This window comes from Leucopleurus acutus, assembly GCF_964270905.1.
Source record: "Leucopleurus acutus genome assembly, chromosome: 1".
NCBI lineage: Eukaryota > Metazoa > Chordata > Mammalia > Artiodactyla > Delphinidae > Leucopleurus > Leucopleurus acutus.
The window spans coordinates 165,279,409-165,300,188 of record NC_139142.1 but is presented as its reverse complement, the minus strand read 5'-3'; the positions used below and the strand labels follow the sequence as shown (position 1 = coordinate 165,300,188).

The 20,780-nt window shown below is 52.4% G+C and overlaps 1 protein-coding gene across 1 annotated transcript in view; it reads right to left on the bottom strand.

The window, feature by feature from the left end:
* Positions 1–20,780, bottom strand: part of ACAN (aggrecan) — a gene marked incomplete at both ends in the record, with an annotated part of 35,153 nt that overhangs the window by 437 nt on the left and 13,936 nt on the right. Inside the window, 6 exons of the mRNA XM_082834060.1 lie at positions 13–195; positions 1,006–1,150; positions 2,014–2,096; positions 2,520–2,678; positions 14,109–17,207; positions 20,248–20,463. Coding sequence (XP_082690186.1) covers positions 13–195; positions 1,006–1,150; positions 2,014–2,096; positions 2,520–2,678; positions 14,109–17,207; positions 20,248–20,463 — 3,885 coding nt within the window. The remainder of the gene's footprint in view (positions 1–12; positions 196–1,005; positions 1,151–2,013; positions 2,097–2,519; positions 2,679–14,108; positions 17,208–20,247; positions 20,464–20,780) is intronic.

Sequence of the window (20,780 nt, the reverse complement as noted above, 5' to 3'; positions counted from 1 at the left end):
GGCGATGCTCACGGTCTGTGCAGGTGATCCGAGGGTCCTCCCAGTGCCCGCTGGGCTGGCACCGGATGGTGGGCACATGGCGCTGCACAAAGCCCTCGGTGCACTGGTACCGCACCAGGGAATTGATCTCGTACCGGTCCTTCTTCTGCCCGAAGATCCTGGCGTGCTCCACCACGGGGGGCTCTCCGCAGGCCACTGAAGGGCAAACACCCTTCAGAAAGGGCTCTGAGAGGGTCTCCCGTGATGCCCCATGCTGGTCATGAGCCAGTATGGCCCCCTCTGGCTGTGAGGAGATGGGCTCAGAGCCCAAGGAAGGGGCACGGAGCCTGAACACCCAGCAGTGAGCCCTGACTGCTGGGGAAGGGGTGCTTTCATGCCGCACCAAGAATCTGGAAAACACTGGTTCTAACATTTGGGTTCCTTGATGATTTAGAGCAGCAGTAAGGGAATAAAAGGGAGAAAGGTGGGGAAAGAGGGTGAGAGCCGGGCAGACTGTCTGTGACTTCTCTATGAAAACAGTGATGCAGGGGAAAGTGGGAACTAAAGGAGGCCTCAGGGGCAAGGGAGGGGAACGCGGCCAGGAGCGGGAACAGGTGGGGAGTGTCCTACCCGCACCTAGGTGTCCACAGACTTAAAGCTGATGATCAAGGCTGACAACTCAGACTCTGCGACTGACGGGCTTGGGAACCCCAGAGAGGGAGGCTCCCAACCTATGTGTGATTGTGGGTGACTTTCTGTGCTGATATCCAAGGCACCATATGTGTGGAGGGGGTCTGTCCTCCTGTGACCTTCACCCTCTTCCTGTCCCTAGTGGGCTGGCCCTTTCCATCAGCTCTGGGATGCTGGCATTGGGAGTGGCCCCCCAGGTCAGCTCCAATCTGCTAGTTGGGCGGGCGAGGTGACCTCAACAGCCAGGAGTCCGGGTGACTCGCCCCAGGTCACACAGCAGGAGCCTGGAGTCTTGATTCTCTCCACGCTGCTTATCCCTCCCAGGCTGCTGCTTACCTGTGCCCTTTTTACACGTGAAGGGCAGCTGGTAATTGCAGGGAACGTCATTCCACTCGCCCTTCTCATGCCAGATCATCACCACGCAGTCCTCCCCAGTGGCAAAGAAGTTGTCTGGCTGGTTGGGGCGCCAGTTCTCAAATTGCTGTGGGTGGGAGTGGGGAAGGGATGAGGAGGGGGCAGCCGCAGTACAGCTTGGCCGGACCCCTGCTCTCCCTCTGCATCAAGCCCCTTCCTGGCGGGGGCGCAAAGACTGCTGGGAGTCTGGTCAGGGCTGTCCCAGGTGCCACGGAACCCACGGGCCCTCCAAAGAACTGCTCACACCACCTGGCTGTGGTCCTTGCCAGGAACTCAGAGCCCCCAGGACTCACAGTCCCTGTTAATGAGCTGACAACACTCTCCTCTTCCATATGGGCCAACGGGGCTGGTCACCCAGGCTGCCTGCTTGGGCAGGACTGGGAGGTAGAGATATGGCTCGCAAGTCCAGACTCTGCCATCCCAGGCTTCTCCCTCTAGCCTGACTCAGGGACAAACAAGTCCCCTTTCCTCTAATGTAACTGCTCCCCTCCCCCATGACCCTGTTCATATTTGCCTCTTCCAGGGAGCCTTCCCTGAGGTCCTTTGCTGACCTCCATCATTTACTATGTGTACTGTTCAGCTGGCAACTATGTTGCTTTCTATCTGTCTGTCTGTCTCCTTGAGTGGACTCGAGTCCTCTGTGGGCAAGGAACCACTCTAAAGCTTCCACGTTCCCTCTCGGTGGTTTGCCTTCATTCATTCATTGCCTTCCTCATCCCTCACCCTTCCTTTCATGCCATTATTCAGTTGTGCAGCCCTGGCCTGGTCTCTAAAGGGACAAGAACGAGACACAATCTCTGATCTCAGGACTCCCAGTCCAGCAGCTGCTCAGTGAATGTCTGCATGTGATTTGAATGTGTCTCTCTCTGGGGGTCTTTATTCATCTCCTCTGGGCCGCCAACTATCCCGGGTGCCCCCAGCAGAACTCACCAAGGAGTGTCCATCTGACCAGCGGAAGTCTCCTTCGATGGTCTTGTCATTCAGGCCGATCCACTGATAGTCCTGAGCATTGTCTGGAGAGAGGACATGGGTATGGGGCGCCCTGAAGGTGTCTGAGAAACTTGAGCTCGTAGAGACAGAGGGGATGGAGGGGTGGCAGGAGCTGGGTGGGCTCCTAGGAGCGTGACACCTGCCTCCAGGGTCCTGACAAGGGTCTTAGCACCTGCATGTTTGGAGTGTATTTGGACCATCTCCCTGAGCTGACATGGACTGGTGACAGACTCGGGGTTAATCCAGGGCTGACTCTGACAGACAGTGGGCTGTCCTGGCTGCAGCTAGAGCCGTTGGCCCCTCAGGCGGCGGAAATGCCCTTCCCTCCCTCCCTGCCCCCGACCCCTGCTGCCTCACTGGGCCCAAGTCCGCTGACTGCTGTCAAGCGAGATCCTTCGCCCACGTGACCGTTCTCCGTTTGGGCCCCTGAGGCCCGGCGCACTCACTGTTGACAAATTCCTGCTCCTCAGGGGTGACGATGCTGCTCAGGTGTGACTGCTGCTTCCGGCACTGGCCCTCGGCGTCCACCCAGGTCGCCCGGTCGGGGAAGTGGCGGTAACAGTGGCCCTGGAACTTGGTCCAGCCCTTCTCACACAGCTTCTGGTCTGCAACACAGGTCAGGGGCTTGAGGAGAGGGCCTGGAGGCCGACTGGGGATGGCGTCTGCTGCCAGTCTCAGGGCAGGGATTCCTGCGTTCACCCTGCCTTCCGTGTCGCTCCCCAAAGGAAGGGAGAGGCCCGACTGGATCGGGGCTCAAGTTGGAAGCCAAGAGGCCTGGCCCTGCCCCCTCCTCCCCCAGGAGCCTCTGGGAAATGCCAGGGACCCTTTCTTTTCCTGATATTGCCTCCCACCCCCAAAGCTTTTCTCCTGTTGAAGTCTGCTCTGCAGGGCTGGCAGAGCTCAGCAGCCAGGTAAAAAGAGATGGGAAGGTAGGAGGTGTTGAGGCTTAGGGAGAAACATGGCTCAGAGGCTGTGAGGGGCTCCAGGGAGAGAGGGAGCTGTGGGGAAGTGTGTGAAGGGGGCAGCAGCAGGCAGTGCTGGGGGCATGAAATGGAAACTTGGGTGGGGACAGAGGAGCAGAAATGTCTGCTTTGGGTCCAAAGAAGACACAGAGCTCTAAGTCTATCCTATCAGAGCACAGGATACTGCCTCAGGGTCCACGACCCAGGGACCCTGGCTTTTCATTCTATTTCTTGGTGGCAGATGGGAAGAGGGGAAGGGCTTCTCTCCTCCCAAGCCTACATTGGTAATGGATTCTGAGTCCAGCAGAAGGCACTGATGTGGAGCTCTTGGAGCAGAGCCTAGAGGGACAGACAGAGGCAGGTGGTGCTGGAACTGGCCCCTTCAGGCTTGGGAAAGCCATTAGGAGTGTGTCTTCCCAACTCGGCCTTTATTTTTTAATTTAATTTTATTAATTTATTTATTTAACTATTTTTGGCCGCTCTGTGCAGCATGCGGGATCTTAGTTCCCTGACCAGGGACAGAACTCGCGACCCCTGCAGTGGAAGCATGGAGTCTTAACCACTGGACCGTCAGGGAAGTCCCCAACTCGGCCTCTAGTGACATTACATTGGTAGCTTTAACTGGCCCTCGTGAGAGTGTTATACCCCAGAAATTGGCAGATGCTACAAATCAGGGATCCTCCTTCCTCTCTGAGAGTCAGTTGTTAAACACCTGCCAGCACAGTACGGGACAGAGGGAATTCCAAGACCCTCTTTTCTTTCTTCCCCTGGTGCCTCACAGGTGAAGGGCTGTCCCTAGGGCCCTGGGGCTGAGTGTAGGGCCATGAACCCCCCAGGCTGTATGGCAGCCTCCCTGGTCTGGCTGTTCCGGGAAGAAAGGACCAGTACCTGAAGGGAAGGATGCTTAAGCTGAAGGGGTGGATGCTTGGCAGGGTTGGAAGACGGACGCTTGGGAAGAGCAGAGAGAGAGAAGAGTTTGAGGCCAGCAGCCTTTGAAGAAAGAGGCAGAGCAGCAGGAAGGCTTAGGAGGATGCTGCCAATGCCTTCCCCAAGGGTTTGGAAAGAAAGGCAGAGAGACTTCAGAGGTAGCTGAGCACCTGAGGAGGCCAGAGACATGTCATCCCAGGGCTGACTGTGGGGTCCATTTTGGGGCCACCTGAGTGCCCAAGGGCTGAGTTGGGTGGGCAAAGCTGGAGGCAGCAGCTGTGCTGGGAGGGGCCAGGGCCATGCAGGATGGAGGCTCTGGGGAAACAGCAACACAATTCCAGGAAGGCTGCAAGAAGGAGCAGGGCCAGAACCGAGGCTTGAAGCACCCTTGGGGTGGTGAGCGCTCAGGATTGGAGTAGGAGAAGAGATGCAGCCCTGCTCGGTTGGGCGCCCAGGCCCAGGGACCGGTTCGGGGGCTCTGGCACCCTCTCTCTGCTCCATCAGAGTGCAGAGCCCTCTGCGGGCCTGGCCTCCACTCCAGCAGGGCACTTCCTCTCCCAGTCTGACACCCAAGAGCTGTTGTCTGCGTGGACATTCCATGCCCTTCTCCCTGTGGCAAATATTCTGGCACCCTGGGGAGGAAATCCTTGTAACTCTCCACTCCCACCCCAGACAAGACCCCATGCACCAGTTTCTTGGAGTCTTGGGGTGAAGGTGGAGAATGGGAGGCTGCAGGGAAGGAGGGTCCAGGCCAAGTCTTTTCTTCCAGAAGTTCCTCCACCAGTCTGTAACCTTGGCAGTGCCTCCAAGGAACATGCAATCCAAAACTACCTTCCCACTCTGATTAGGAGTTTCAGTTGCTGTCTGGAAGTTTCTGGGATGTCTAAATTGAGAGTTCATTGAAAATGGTTTTGAGCCCCTAAACACTTCCAGTTCTGCATGGACCATTGCTACTAGCAACTGCAAGCTCCACCTCCCCATTTCTGAGACGGGGTGGCCCTGAGATGGGGAGACTAGGAAACACTGAAGGTGAGAGGGCTGTGGGCTCAGTCTGGCCTCAGGAAGTTCCTGGCCCACAGCTCCCCTTGGCAGGGCCTGGCCCAGGTGCAGAAACTGAGGGGTTGGCAAGGCCCAAGAGAGGAAGCTCAGAGCCCTTGCAGCGAGGCTCTGTTCTCTCTGGCCAGCCTTTTGCCTTGCACAAGGGAGGGAGCAAGGAAGCGTGGACCGGAGTGGCACTGACGTGGCAGCTGTCACGGTGGCAATGAGGACAAGGTGACATGCAGCTGTCCTTGTGCATGCATGACTTGAGCATGCTGGTGACACGGGAGCTCTCAGACAGACCATAGCTCTTGCCAGAGAAGAAGAGGAAGGCAGCTTGACCAGTGTGGCACGGCGGCTCCCAAGGCCATGGAGGGGCCACAGAGGTCCTGTGGGCAATACGGCAGGCAGACACATGCCCATGGCCATGCTGGGAAGATCCGGGGCTCTCATCCGGAGCAAGAACCAATGACTCCCACCCATAGTGTCCTTCAAGACAAATGCATGGAATTGGCCCTGTCTTCTTAGTCTGATGCATGCACCAACTTTGCTGGTGGCATCTGGAAGCCCTGGAGCAGGTTAGTGTTTGAAAGGTCCCCCAGAGCCCCACCTTCCAAAGTGCAGGCTGGCCCGGCCTGCACGTCTCTTCTGCAGTCAGATCAGCCAGTGCCCCAGAGGAGGGTTTCCGCAGGGAACAGCAAGAGAAGGAGTGAGAGTGAGTGGGGCCGACTTCTCACTTGTGGCCCCTGAAGTGGCTGTCTGGATGGATCTTGGGGGCCCCACAGGGCCTAGAACCTGTGGTTAGCAGGGAAGGATGAGGGAGGAAGAGGGGGTGCAGCAGTTAGTAACATTAGCTGAAGCCGAGACGGTCGTACCGATCTCACACAGGTCCCCTTGGTAGCTGGGAAGGCATAAGCATGTGAAAGAGTCGATGGCGTCCACGCAGGTGGCTCCATTCAGACAAGGGCTTGAGAGGCACTCGTCAATGTCTGCAAGAAACCAAGGGCCACCATTAGGACTCCTGCCGGCAACTCCAGCTTCACAATTGCATTGCAGCTTCTTTATGGGTGGCCAGCCCTGCTGCTCTCCAGAGCCCTGGATTTTCTAAGAACTGTTGCTGCTGCTGCTGCTGCCGCCATCTTGGAGTGCTGAGCCAAAGATCCAACAAGGGTTTTCTTGGATGTGTGTGGCTCTGGATGGGCAAGCTTGGAGCATTGGAGCCAGGTTTCCCAGTGGGTGAAGGGATCTGCTGCTTCTGAGGGCAAATGCCTACTGTGAGAGTGAGCTTGGAGTTCCTCCAGGACGGCTTCTCTTGTGAATATTTCAAGAGGCCTTGAGGTCTGAATTGGCTCTCAAACGTGGCGCTGCGCAAGGACACTGGAATTCCAGTTCTTGAAGCTTGGTTAGAGCTCTTTCTTTTCCTAGCTTCTTCTGTAGTTATGAACCAAGGAAAGAGGACAAGGCCGTGCAGTACTAGAACAAACAAGCTAGAAGTGGTTCACGGAGTATAGGATCGTGAGAAAATGGCAGTGTGGGATATCCGCATGAGATTGTTAGATTTTTTTTTTTTTTGGTTGCAGACACCTTCTTTGTCTTCAGTAAATTAGATTCTAGAGTATCTTATAAAGATGAAGCCAACATTGTTATCTTGGGGGGAGGGACAGAGACCCAGCCTAATATTTCCCCATGTAATCTCTTTCCAGTTTAAGGCCTCAGAACATGGACATCTCCAATGAGTCATGATTTCTAGAAGGGCTGCATCCTGGCCAGTGGGAGACCAGTGTTTGAAGCCAGTGAGGCACTTAGTAAGTGGCCACCCACCATCACCAGCCTGGGATACTGTCAGGTCCCCATCAGCCTCTGTTCCCCAGAAGACTCTTCTTTCCGTCTGTTCTTCTGGTCCAGGATGTTCTTTGTGATCCAACTTCTTTGTGGGACTTACATTGGTAAGTCATTGGCCTTTGCCTCAAATTTTCATCCATTAGCCAAGGTGAGAACTGAAACTCCTAATCTGGTCTTTCTGCACTTTCAGAGAAGCCAGAGACCTAGAGGATCCTTCTACTCTCTTTGTATTCGTTCTCCAAAAACACCAGCTGGGTTACTTCCTCTGGGAACATTATAAAAGGTATTGTGAAGCTCCTCTTCCCAGGGGATTAATAAAATTCTGGAATGAAAGGGTTCCACTGGCTTATGGGGGCAGCATGATATGTACAGCTATGTTCATACAACCTTCAGGACCTGGCGTGTCTGTGGGTGGTCTCCATGTAGGCAGCTCCCTAAATACGTTCCAGGACTTAGTTCTTACCTCTCATAAGAACTGACTAGATCTTAACGTCAATCCTCTGATAAGAAGATAAAAGCACTTTCTTCTGGATCCTTTTCACTAGTGCATAGCCGATGTTATCTAGACCAGAGCTGGGTTTGTGCAATGGGAGGCCTGAAAATCTCAAGTCCTCAGGTATGTCTCTCTTCCCACGAAGTTCTTGACTTTATTTCACGGAGTGTACACCATGGGCTAGAAACCAACAGTTCCAAGTTTGAAACTGTTCCAAGCAAAACCAAAATGCATGGAGGAATGGACTGAAATCCCAGCATGCACTTGGATTCCCAGCATGCACCAGGATTCCCAGCAGCAGCAGTAGCAGCAATAGGTCAGGCTGGTGGGCGGAAGCTGGGGGAGGTTCTCCTGCTTCAGAAAAGCTACTGTTGTCTTTCATCCATTAGCGTCATTATGGAAGATGGGAAGCACTGGGCAAGGGGGTATTAAGCAAATGTAGGTGCTAAAGCAGTTGTACAGAGCAGGGGACAGGAGTGGCCCGTGGGGAGAAGAGCCAGACATCAACCCTGGGGCCTCTGGCCAACCCATGCGGGAGAGGGCGGGAGGGCAGAGGCCCCAAGGGAGGTCAGGCCAGGTAGCTTCCAGTGGTCCCAGAAGCTTATTTCACATCACTCGCCCCCACAAGGCGGCCTGAGGACTAGGAGAGTTTTCCTTTGGTGTTTGGCCAGGGCACAGGATCTGAGAAGGCTGCAGGGACTGAAACTCAAGGAACCAGGTTCCTGGGCTCAGAAGCTGTTTTATGCAGGGCCCTGGATTCACAGATGAGGAGGAAAGGAAGGGCCATAATCCTGAAGACCAGAGAGCCTGTGAGTAGCTCTGGAGCAGCTTAGAGAGGCCTTCAACAGTAGGGAGGGGGCTGAGCATCCTGCGTGGGGCCTTCTCAGGCTTGTGGTGCATCCTCTCCCCTTCCACTGGCTGGAAGGGCCACTCTGGCCCTGATTTGCCCACCTCTTTCTGTGAAGGCAATTGGAACATTGCTTGTCTTTTGGAACCATGAGAAGAGTTGGGCTGGGCCCTGCTGTACTTTGGGTACCCCAGACAAGGTGACAGCAGATGGAGGACAGGAAGGGCTTTGGGCAATGGGCAGACTGTATGAAAGAAGAGAGGAAAGAGAAGGAGCCAATATCTCCCCAAAATCTTCTCTGAGCCAGACACTATGTCTCACACACACTTATCCTCCCAGCGGCCCTATGGCATGGACGTCGCTGGGCCATTTTACAGATAAGAAGACAAATGAAGTGACCTGCCCATGCTGGTAAGTGAGGGAGACAGACTGGAGAAGATGGAGGAGAGAATTAGACCATGAGGATGAAAGCTGGGCCTCTGTTCCACATGGAGAGAGAGAGAGAGAGACACTGGACTCCTGGATCTCAGCATCTCATTACCATTTCTGCTGCCCCAGCCAAGGGCTCACCGGTCATCACTAAGCAGGGACTTTGAGTCCTCTTCTCTCTACTCTAACCGAACGGGATGGTTTGTTCCTGAACAAGGCCCTCTAGTGATATCTCTAACTTAAGGGAGAAAATAACTGAGAACCCTGGTAAAGGTGAGGGTTCTGAGTTGGAGACCACAGGTCTCCACCCTGAAGGGGTCTTGTCCAGCTGTTGCCTGGGTCAGAGCCCAGGATTTCCAAGTTAGAGCTTATTTTGTTCATAGAAAAGGTTGAATGAAGTGACAGCAGGCGCTTTTACTCAAGTGATACCCAACCAAAGGGGTTGCCACTCGTAAATAGCATGGTATGAATGGTAGCCCTCAAGTTGTTCTGTGTACAACCTGTGCAGCTGTATGTACTGACCCTGGACATGACTTTCCTGGACAAGGATAGGGGGAAAATCTCCTCAAAAAGCACAGAGACAATTTCTTAGCTCAACAGATGCTCTGCACCCTGCAAAGACCTAGGATTAATCAGGATGAACAGAATTGAATACATACACTCACTTTCTGGTGTATCACAATCGACAGAAGGATTACAAGAGCATATTTATCAGTTCCAATTTGCTTTAAAAACAAACATGATTAGATTAAAAGTATGTTATAGTTATTTATACTATCAAGTTGTTTATATTTTTAAAGTTTGATCTTGAATGTAACTTTAATATCCTGCTAAATTCAATTAGTTGCCTGCTAAAATCTGCCCATGGACTTCTTGGTTAAGTCAAGAAGGTGTAATTTGTATTTTCACTTGTAACCCTGTATTTTCACTTGCTTGGAAAGCACTTCCTCCCACCTCCCAGGGATAAGGTGTCACTGGAATTCAAACATCACCCCACTAGGGGGAGAGACAGGGTCAGGTCATAGGTCAGAACCCCAAGTCCACAAAGTAAAAGATGTCAGTTAAACAGAAAAGAGGCTGATTAAATTTTAATTTCACGCCCTTCTAACCAAGGAGTTTAGAGAAATCCAGGCAATGCCAGTGATTCCTGGGAAATTGGATGTGAGATCTGATTTCTCAAATTTAGCTGCCCATTAGAATCACTGTGGTAGTTAATCTTTAGATTAAAAAGAATTACCACCAGCACCAGAGTCCCCGTCCCCGCCCCGCCCCCCGCCCCCAACCAAGTGAATCAGAATAGCTCAGGGCGGGGCCCAGCTATTCTGATTCTAAGGAGTAGCCAGGATTGAAGCCTCAGAATCAGAAATCTAATCCCCACAGGAAATACTGTATTAGCAATGGAGGTGGGGAGGATGCTTCTGCTTTTTAAGTGGATCCGAATAGGATAGTCCTGCTTTTCTTTTTTGGCCACGTTGCTAGGCATGCGGAATCTTAGTTCCCTGACCAGGGACCAAACCCGCACCCCCTGCAGTGGGAAGCGCAGAGTCTTAACCACTGGACCGCCAGGGAAGCCCCCAGTCCTGCTTTTAATTGCTAAAGAATCTAAGTATTCATTAAACATATTTATTTTGATGTAAAGAGTAGAGATTAATAATTTATCAAGAACTTATTTGTGGAACACTGACTAAACAAGATGACACTGATCTATACGGTCTTTTAACAACCTGTGGTTCTCAGTTCTAGAGCCAGATGACAGGTGGGTGATCTGTGGATACTGGACACTTTCTGCAGTCCTTTTGGAAGCACCAGATCTTGAGCCTGAATTGAACAGGAGCGACTTGGGACCCCACGGGTAGAGTCATGGACAATGAGACCCCAGATTTTGCATGTGGATGACTCTTACCACTTGCCCTTTAGAGATGACAAAGCTTTTTGTAATCAGTGGCTTGAGAGATGGGGAAGGGGAACTGGTCAGATGTACACAGATGGTCTTAATCCTCATAGCAGTGTTTCTCAGCTCTGACTGCACACTGGAGTCACTTGGGAGTTTAAAAAACCCCAGTGCTGGGCTTCCCTGGTGGTGCAGCGGTTGAGAGTCCGCCTGCCGATGTAGGGGACGCGGGTTCGTGCCCCAGTCTGGGAAGATCCCACATGCCGCGGAGCGGCTGGGCCTGTGAGCCATGGCTGCTGAGCCTGCGCGTCCGGAGCCTGTGCTCCGCAACGGGAGAGGCAATAACAGTGAGAGGCCCGCATACCGCAAATAAAAACCCAAAAACAAAAAACAAAAAAAACCCCCAGTGCCAAGGCCACAGGACCATTCCAATCAGAATCTGCGGGGATGAGACCCAGTGCCAAGGCCACAGAAACACTCCAATCAGAATCTGCAGGGGTGGGACCCAGGCATCAGAATTTTTTTGAAGCTGAGAACCGCTGCCTTTGACCCTATTTACAAATGAGGTAGTGAGGGCTAGTCTGTGAGTGTCTAGTTGGACCAACTCCAATTCTACAGCTATTCTTCATTCTGGTTCCCCTGAAATCTGGCTTCTAGCTCTTTAAGACCGACAACCGGTTGTTATGTTCAAGAGAAGGCTTCTTATTTAACCGAGTGTGTTAAACAGCGAACACCTCAATTCTTGATTGGACTTGCTCAGTGAAGTTAAGCAAATCACTTAACCTCTCTGTGCTGCAGTTTCAAATGGGGATGATTACCAAGCTCTCAGAGCTGCCTAGGAAGAAATTGTGGGAAAGAAAGCCCTTTGGAAATATACACCATTAGAGAAAAGCTGTCCTTATAGCAGATTAGTTAAGGGCCATTGTCACCTACTTCTAATTTCAGAGGTGTCAGGACATGAGTCTTGCTGTGTGACTTCTGATACCAGCGTCACATTTTTGCTTCAAGCATCAAATTGGGGAAGCAGTTGTTAAGAATGGAGAGAGGTGTCAAAAGATACCAAAAGAGGGCAAAGGGGTTCTGGTCCTGGCGGCTGTCCCCACCCCGGAAGTCCTGTTGGGCTCTGAGTCTGTTCCTCCCTGACCCAGGATGAGCTGGCTGACAGAGCTGAGCTCCACAGCACTTCACCCAAGATGGGCCCCCTGCTGCTCTCCATCTGCACACCCAGACCCAGGGGGGGACGTGTCTGCACACCTGGCACGATGCCCTCCAGGGGCACTGCTCACGGGACAGACAGAGCCACTCCCACTGCCGACTGAAGACTTTGTGTGCTGGAAAGCGCACAAGGTCTCCCCAAGTTTTCATCAGGGGCGGGCTCTCCCAGGACAGAGGCAGTGCTCTGCCTTCCCCTTGGGGGTGGATGACAGAGGGGTATGTCTATAGCCCCTGGGGTCACTATGGCTCAGTGGAAACACTGTCCCCTCGGTAGAAAGGCCAGGACCTTCCTAGGAGAGCCTACCTTCTCTGGCCATGGAGGCCCATAGTGTTCTCAGTCACGGCCCCCCACACGTGGGCACAGGCTGACTCCAAATCAGGAGAGAGTGAATAGGTATTCACCTTAGTGCCTGTTTATATAAACATATATATTTCCTGTCTAAGTGCCAAGGATACAGCATCTTTATGAGTATATAATGTATTATGAGGTGTTATTTTGCATATATATTAATGTCTATAAACACAGAATGCTTCTTTGTGTATGATGTAAAGGTATTTTACATGTGTCCTAGGTATGAAGCCCTTTTAGGGAAGGCCTTGGGTCTCTGATGCCTGACTTCAGACAGGGCGGGGCTAAGGGCCTGGGAGCAGCGCAGAGAGCTAACCCAAGAATCTGAGCTTGGAGGGGACCGGCAGTTTCTTTTCTCAAGGGTGGTGATGTTATGAGCTGAGATGTCCTCATGGCCACAGGCCTCAGGGTGCTCCGGGAGTGACAGGTAGATTCTAATCATCTTGTTTTCAGGGCCACCTTCAATCAGAGGATCCCCCAGACTCCTCACTCATCCCACAAGCTGCTTGGGCAAACAGGGGTCCCAGGGTGGTGGGTGCCCAGGGGTGGGGCACTGCTGGGTCACAGCTGACCTGCAGCCATGAACCCTGGAGCTGGGAGTGACAAGCTCTGTCTGTGTCATCTCCTTCAGGGCCAGAAGGGGACCCAAACCCCGCCCAGACGCAAGCATGGAGGGGACCATAGGGTCTTTCCTGGAGGGCTCCACTCTGCATGATGCAAGACAGCCTCCATGGAGATTCCCTCCCAGGAGCTGTGGGGCATGACGGGGTCTCCTCAACACACACCCTAGCTCAACATTTCTTTGAAGTCTCAAGTTTTACCTTCAAAATTCCAGCACGTTTTGCATTCTACTCATAAAACAATCATTGGCTTGACAAAAAAAAACGAACTATTTCTCAGTTTAATTACTTGACTTTTTTCTCCTAAACCGCCATGTAGACCGGACACTCTAGAAAGACGTGCCGTGTTTACCCTGTGCCTGCTACCCAGCACGTCACTGTGTACTCTCCTTCCCGGTGTGAGAAGCCTGAGCCCCAACTGACCTTGGCTGCCTCCTCCCAACCCCTCTGCCTGCACCCCCATGGCCGATGAGGCTCTTACCTATGTCTCAGTGCTTGCCAGTGTGGCCAGGGGGTCACAGGCATATGATGTGTCCCTCTGTCTCCTGGCAGGTCCCTGCACCGCAGGGCTCCTTGGCACAGGTGGTGGGGTCTGCAACCCCCGGGGAGAGGCTAAGCATCAAGAATGTAGATGCCTGGGGTACAGCGCAGCCTCTACGACCTCGAGGGTGGGGCCTGAGGCCCCAGAAGCCCACAAGGCTGGTTCTGGGTCAACACGCTTCTGAGGACCCTGTCCCTCCTGAGTCCCAGCATCTGGGAGTGGTTGGGGGCTCTCTGACTGGGGAAGGTCTCTCAGTACACAGGCGGAGGCAAGGGATCCCAACGCAAAAAGCAAAGGAAAATCATCAGCCTCTGGTGCCCAGTGCCAGGTTTGTGTCAAGGTGAGGCCATCACTATAGTGCAGAGGATTCACCTGCACAGGGTGAGGGTGGGGAGTCAGCGTCTAAAGGCAGGACACAGCCAAAATGACACTTCATAGTTCCTTGAACTGTGCAGGTTTTCACCCTGCACAAAGCAAATACTGGGGCATAAATATCATCAGCAGATTCATTCTCTCATCTCACACTCACTCCATGGGAAACGGGCATAAGCAGAATTTCCAGCACTATCTAAATAGTGCTTCCCGTGCCAAGTACAGACAGTTGAATTCACATATAAATGTTTGTGTCATGTAACTCCACTGTAACAATAATAATCACGAATCTACAAGTGTGCACTGTGTGCAAAGTATGACGCTTGTTCTCTACATATTTATATCTTGCTTAATCTTTCTTGGTACTATTCCTGTTCTACAGATGACGCTCAGAGAGGTTAAGAAACTTGCTTGAGGCTGCACAGCTCATCTGTGCTCAGAACTTGAATCTACACGGCTACAGTCTGAACTACCGAAACCCATTTAAAGAAAAATAATCCCAACAATACCTGCCATGGTTGCCTCTGATTCATCTGTCCCTCCTGGAGAGTTTGGGATGGAAGCATCAGTTGGGGAGGTGGGTGTTTCGGCTGTTTGGGTCTCTTCTCCTGAGTGCTCGGGGCTTGAGGACTCCATTTCTAGATGTGCCTCTGCAGGGCTCTGGGTCTGCTGAGTCCACTTGGATTCCAGGATGGTGGTGCTGATGACAACATCCAACCCCGAGGTGTGACCAGACAGGTCTCTGCTGATTTCAGTCCTGTCTCCAGAAGCCATGGGAGTGGCCGAAGGCGAGCCTGATGCCTCTGTGCCCACATCATAGGTGGTGGTTGACTCTCCGCTCACTTCCGGGGCAGCCGAGCCCTCCCTGGGGCCTTCCTGAAAGGCTGAGGTGCTACCTGTCACTCCCAGGTCTGAGGCTCCCTCCAGATCAGCTTCATGGAAGGTGGAGGTGGTTCCACTCAGATCAGGGGACCTGGAAGTGCCTCCGCTGGCCTCGGGGACAGCAGATGCTCCCACCTCAGCCTCAGGATAGGCAGACGTCTCGCTGCTAGATTCTGGGACTGATGATGCTTCTACCCCAGACCCAGGGAACCTTGGTGCATCCCCAGATGCAGAGGTTTCTCCACTGGACTCAAAACGCTGGGGGGTGTATGTTACAGGGGGTCTTTGGCCCAGTTCCTGGGAAACAGTAGGCTCAGTAACACCCTCCATGAACTCAGAAATGATTAAAGTAACTTCTGGAAGTCCTGAGGCCTCCCCACTGGTGCTCGTGGGTGCAGAGGATTCTCCGCTTACATCAGTGGTGCCAGAAAAGTCCCCACTAAAATATGGAGTACTTGATGGCTCTCCACTGGGCTCTACCAGTCCAGACTGAAGTCCACTTAGGTCCAAAAGTCCTGAATGGTCTCCAGACATGTCTGGTGCTCCAGACGGGGCACCACTAAGTTCCAAAATGCCCGAAGGCCCTTCTCCTGCTTCTTGGGCTGTGGGAACCTGGGTTACAGATTCCACCAAAGTTCTGTCTACAGGAGAGACAGTGGAGAAACCAGATGGAAGTCCACGGCCGTCATATGCTCCAGAGGGCTGGCTGCTCCCACTCTCAGCTCCAGAGGACTCTCCACTGACCTCAGCTACTCTGCTTGGCAGGCCACTGAATTCTGGAGGCTGGGGTGTAAACCCACTGGAGTCAATTACTCCAGAAGAGCGTCCACTGACATCCACTATCCCAGATGTGCCTGAGAGATCTGCCTCTCCTGAAGGGAGGCCACTGAGTTCCACGGACCCTAAACCTTCTTCTTCTTTAAATGTAGTTGGGGTCACTTCAACCAAACTGGTGTCCACGAATGTAATGCCAGAAGATTCACCACTGCCACTCACGGCACTGGAAACCAGGTCAGGGATTCCGGATGTTGTCCCACTGAACCCTGGTAACCCTGATGGCTGCCCACTGAGATCAGGGATCCCGGACGTTTCTCCACTCATGTCGGTTATGCCAAATGGTGGACCAATGCCAGAAAGAACTCCAGAAGCTTCTCCACTGATTTCTGGTTGTCCGGAGGACAGTCCACTAAGCTCAGTCACACCAGATGTTTCCCCAGAAAACCCTGATGGCTGCCCACTGACCTCAAAAAGTCCAGATGTTCTCCCACTAATGTCAGGAAACCCTGATGGCTGTCCACTGACACCAAAGAGTCCAGATGTTTCCCCACTGATGTCAGGAGTCCCAGATGCCTGGCCACTGAGTTCAGCTCCTGAAGAGAGTCTGCTTGCTCCTCCACTAATGTCCAACTCACTGAAGGGCAGCCCAGATGTTTCTCCAGCACCACTGATGCCAATGGTTCCCCTTCCTTCTAGTTCACCTGCAGTGGTGGCTGTGACCACTTCCACCAATGTAGTATCCACTAGGGAGACAGTTGGGAACCCAGATGGAAGTCCACTGAAGTCAGGAAGGCCAGAAGATGGGCCACTTCCAAGGTCCACCCCAGAATACTCACCACTAAATCCAGAGGGAAGGCCACCTGCTTCTGGAGCTTGCCCACTTCCTAGAGTTCCAGCAGGTATTCTGCCAAGGTCCAAGACTCCAGAAGCTGACCCAATCAAGTCTTCTTTTCCAGAAGTCAACCCACTAAGATCCTCAGCTCCAGAAGCAGAGATCTCCAGACTTTCCCTTCCAGAAGGAAGTCCACTAAGGTCCCCTACTCCAGAAGCAGAGGTCTCTAGATGATCCTCACCTACAGAAGGAAGTCCACTGAGGTCCTCTACTCCAGAGACAGAGGTCTCTAGACCCTCTCCTCCAGAAGGAAGTCCACTAAGGTCCTCTACTCCAGAGGCAGAGGCTTCTGGACCTTCTCCAGAAGGAAGTCTGCTGAGATCCTCTATTCCAGAGGCAGAGGTTTCTGGACCTTCTCCAGAAGGAAGTCCACTGAGGTCCTCTACTCCAGAGACAGAGGTCTCTAGGTCCTCTCTTCCAGAAGGAAGTCCACTAAGGTCCCCTACTCCAGAAGCAGAGGTCTCTAGATGATCCTCACCTACAGAAGGAAGTCCACTGAGGTCCCCTACTCCAGAGACAGAGCCCTCTGGGACCTCACCTCCAGAGGGCAACCTGTCAACTTCAGGACTGGTGGTCCACGTAATTCTATCTTCATCTCCTGAAGCCAGTCCACTTTCCACAGGCAGGCCTGAGCCCACTGTAGAGGTGAGCCCACTGAAGTCAAGGTCTTCAGAGGGCAGTCCACTTGCAATTTCCCCTGAAGGCTGCCCACTGGAGTCTAGGTGTCCTGAAATTTCGCCACTGCCTGTGAAGTCACCACTGACTTCAGGCACCCCAGATACCTCCCCAGAGCCTGGCAGCTCAGTCCTGCTGGGCACTGGGGCTGAAAGTGTGGATGGCTCCTCTGAGGGGAACAGCTCCTCTGAGGGGAACGGTTTCTCTGAGGGGAACGGTTTCTCTGAGGGTAATGGCTCCTCGGAGGGGAATGGTTCTTCTGAGGGCAATGGCTTTTCTGAGGGCAATGGCTCCTCCGAGGCTGAGGGCACTTCCGTTGCAGAAGGGCCTTCTGTGCTCTCCTCTGTTGCTGTGCTAGTGGGAAGCCATGTAGGAGGGACCCCTGGAGGAAAGGAAGAAGAAAGATGAGGTGTGGATTTAGTAACTCTGCCCCATTTTAAGCTCATGCAGAGAAGCTGAACTCCATTCCTTCCACAGTAAAACTTTTCTCTCAAGAGCTCAGAGATGTGTCCAGACATTTTCTAATGGAACCTCGCACAGCCTCTTGGGAAGGATGGGGACCAGAAACTCCCCGCCACCCTCAGGCTACGCTTTGTGAGACCCTAGGGGGCGCCATTCACACTAGTTACAGAATGTGGGGGACTGGCTGCCACTGAAGACAGTCAAGGTCACCTTTCAAGTACTTCCACATTATTACCTCATTTATCTAAAACCATGATTTTTAAAGTGTGGTCTCCAGACCATCAGCACCAACCTTCACCTGGGAACTTGGCAGAAAAGCAAATTCTCAGATCCTACCCCAGCCCCATTGACTTAGGAATTCTGGGGCGGGACACGGCACTATGTGTTTTTTTTTTTTTTTTTTTTTTTTTGCGGTACGCGGGCCTCTTACTGCTGTGGCCTCTCCCGTTATGGAGCACAGGCTCTAGACGCGCGGGCTCAGCGGCCATGGCTCACAGGCCCAGCCGCTCCGCGGCATGTGGGATCTTCCAGGACCGGGGCGCGAACCCGTGTCCCCTGCAGTGGCAGGCAGACGCTCAACCACTGCACCACCAGGGAAGCCCACACTATGTGTTTTAATAAGCTCTCCCTACCATGCTGATACTCCTTGAAAGTGGGAATTGCTCATCCGGACCCATCCCTCTGAGGCTGAGAGGGCCAGGTGATGTTTGCAAAAATACGTGAACTTTTTCAATTCTGAGAGCCCTATTACAGAGGACTTGGAAAATATAGAGAAAAAAGAAAAGAACAGAAAAGAAAACCCCACCATCCTAAATAATCATGGTTACATTATTTTCTTTCTGTCTTGTTTCCTTTGGCATTTAAAAATAACTAGCTGGGATTATACCTTGCATGTATTTTTGGGCTAATTTCCCAGGCAGAGAACATGAGCACAGACGGTACTGGGTCCCAGTGGGCAGGTTTACAGCCTACTCTCACTTAAAGGAGAATCCTGGAGGGGGGGTGGGGAGTTCGATATAGCAGTGGTGACATGTAAGACGATTTTAAATGGATAAATACACACACACACACTCATACATGTATTGGGTTGGCCAAAAGTTTGTTTGGGTTTTTCAGTAAGAGGCTATGGAAAAACCTGAATGAACTTTTTGGCCAATCCTATATATATATATATATATATATATATATATATATATATATATATATACCACATATCAGAAAATAGACACTTACAGATATGATATAACGTTTCTCTTTGAAATACATCTACATTTCTTTTCAAAAGGAGGTCAATTTAAAGAAAAAGATACAGAGTTAATAGCAGTAGAGATGGTTCCCCGGTAAGGCTCAAATCAGCGAGGTGGTGGGGAACTGAAGAAATATTGGAAAACATTTCTATGGGGCCACTGGAGTCCCCTCCCATGGATAACTCCCGTTAGTGGCTGCCCGAGTCCTGTGCCAAGCCGCACACTCATGCCAAAGAGGCCTTGGTTATTCTTGTCCTTGTGAAGGTCAAGGAAAGGGCCTCAAGCAGGTATGGCTGCTGGGTGAGGTCTTGGGGTTAGAATCCCACCTGCTCCACCGATGCACCTTTACCTTCTGGTTTTGCATTTCCAGCACCCAGAGGAGCACTTGGTGCTTGGGAACTGTGCACTGAATGACTGGATAAATTAGTGGGAAGCTTTGATATATTCCTTTCTTCAAATGCATGTACCCCTGGGCGAGCTGACTCTAAAAGGTGCACACAGGTTACTGTGCATTGCTCTAATTCAGCCTTACCCAAAGTGGGCCATGTTAAAAATGCTCCGTGAAGGGGCTTCCCTGGTGGCACAGTGATTAAGAATCTACCTGCCAATGTAGGGGACACGGGTTCGAGCCCTGGTCCGGGCAGATCCCACACGCTGCATAGCAACTAAGCCCATGCACCACAACTACTGAGCCTGCACTCTAGAGCCCACGAGCCACAACTACTGAAGCCCGTGCACCTAGAGCCCGTGCTCTGCAACAAGAGAAGCCACTGCAATGAGAAGCCCTGAGAAGACCACACACTACAACAAAGAGCAGCCCCCATTCGCCACAACTAGAGAAAGGCCACGTGCAGCAACGAAGACCCAACGCAGCCTAAATAAATAAATAAATAAATAAATTAATTAATTAATTAAAAAAAATGAAAACGCTCCATGATAAAAAAAGACCCTCTGGTCAGATTCATTTGGCACACACTGAATACATTGCCCCCCTCTGCCTTACAGTGCATATTAGCATATCCAAGGCTCTGAGAAGGTCTGCAGTGGGGAAAATCTGTATCTTCCTGTAAGCCAGGATTTCCCAAACCTTATGGCTAGAAAACACTTTTTCCAATAGGGTTTGGGGGTCTTCCGATTTCATCCCATCAAATCCCATCTGATTTAATCATAACAGATGTTGCTCAGCAAGTTCTGACTGGAGACGCCTGGCCCAGAAGAGGGACATGGAAGGAGAAGTGGGGCAAGGAGACAGGTCACAGTCAGACTGCCCACAGCCACCCCCTCCCAGGCCCTTTCCCCTCTACTGGAGCTCCCCCTGCAAGAGAGTTTTTAAGAGGTTAGAGAGTAGGGGTGTAAATGCAGGAGCACAGAGTGAGAGCCCTCTGATTGACACAGTGCATTTGGGGGTGTGTAGCTGGAAGACAGTGCGGAGAGAGAGAGAGACAGAGAGAGAGAAAGAGAGAGACAGAGAGAGAGGGAAACAGGTGTGTTTTATGAACAAAGCTGCCCTTTCTCTCCCTTGGGGTTTGTCCTAGAGGCCCTCTGAGGTGGCCGAAGTTGCCCACAGAGGCACACTTAGCTAGTGTAAGGGCTGGGGAAACAGAGCACAAGTCCCAGGGGGAGACCACCCTGCCCTCCCCCCACCGGGGCACACCCTAGGCTGCCAGGCGTGTGACGCATCGGGACGTGGCCCGGAGCCCCAGCCACACAGACCTGGCAGTGGGGAAGTGCCCGCTGGCGTGTAGGCGGGCTCCCATTCCGTCTGGTTTTCTGGCTCAGTGGTGAAGTCTGGGATTGCAGTCGTCTCCTCCCCAACAGGGACAGCAGCCACGCTGGGCCCCACTTCAGTAGTGATCCAGGCTTCCACCTCAGGGCGCTCTGTGGGTGTCCTACCCTCCTCTTCTCCTGGAGAGGGCGCCGCTGGGATGCCTAAAGGGCACGTGGGTGGTGAGGGTTCCTTCTTACCAGTGACCCAATCCAGACTGGCCCTTCTTGAGGGCAACTAGGGGATCCTGAGGTGGGCCAGGCCAGTGCACAAACCTTACTGGTCCTTGGCCTCCCACCACCCCACCCAGTCCAGTAGGATGGCTCTTGTCCTCAATTAATAAGAGCCGTTTGCATCAGCTATATCGATATGCACACACCATCGGCACTTTATTTCAGAGAGGTCAGGGGCACCTCTTCTACAGAATCTATTATACCTGCCAGGCGTTGTTTAAAGGTGTTATGCATATAAAATCATTTTA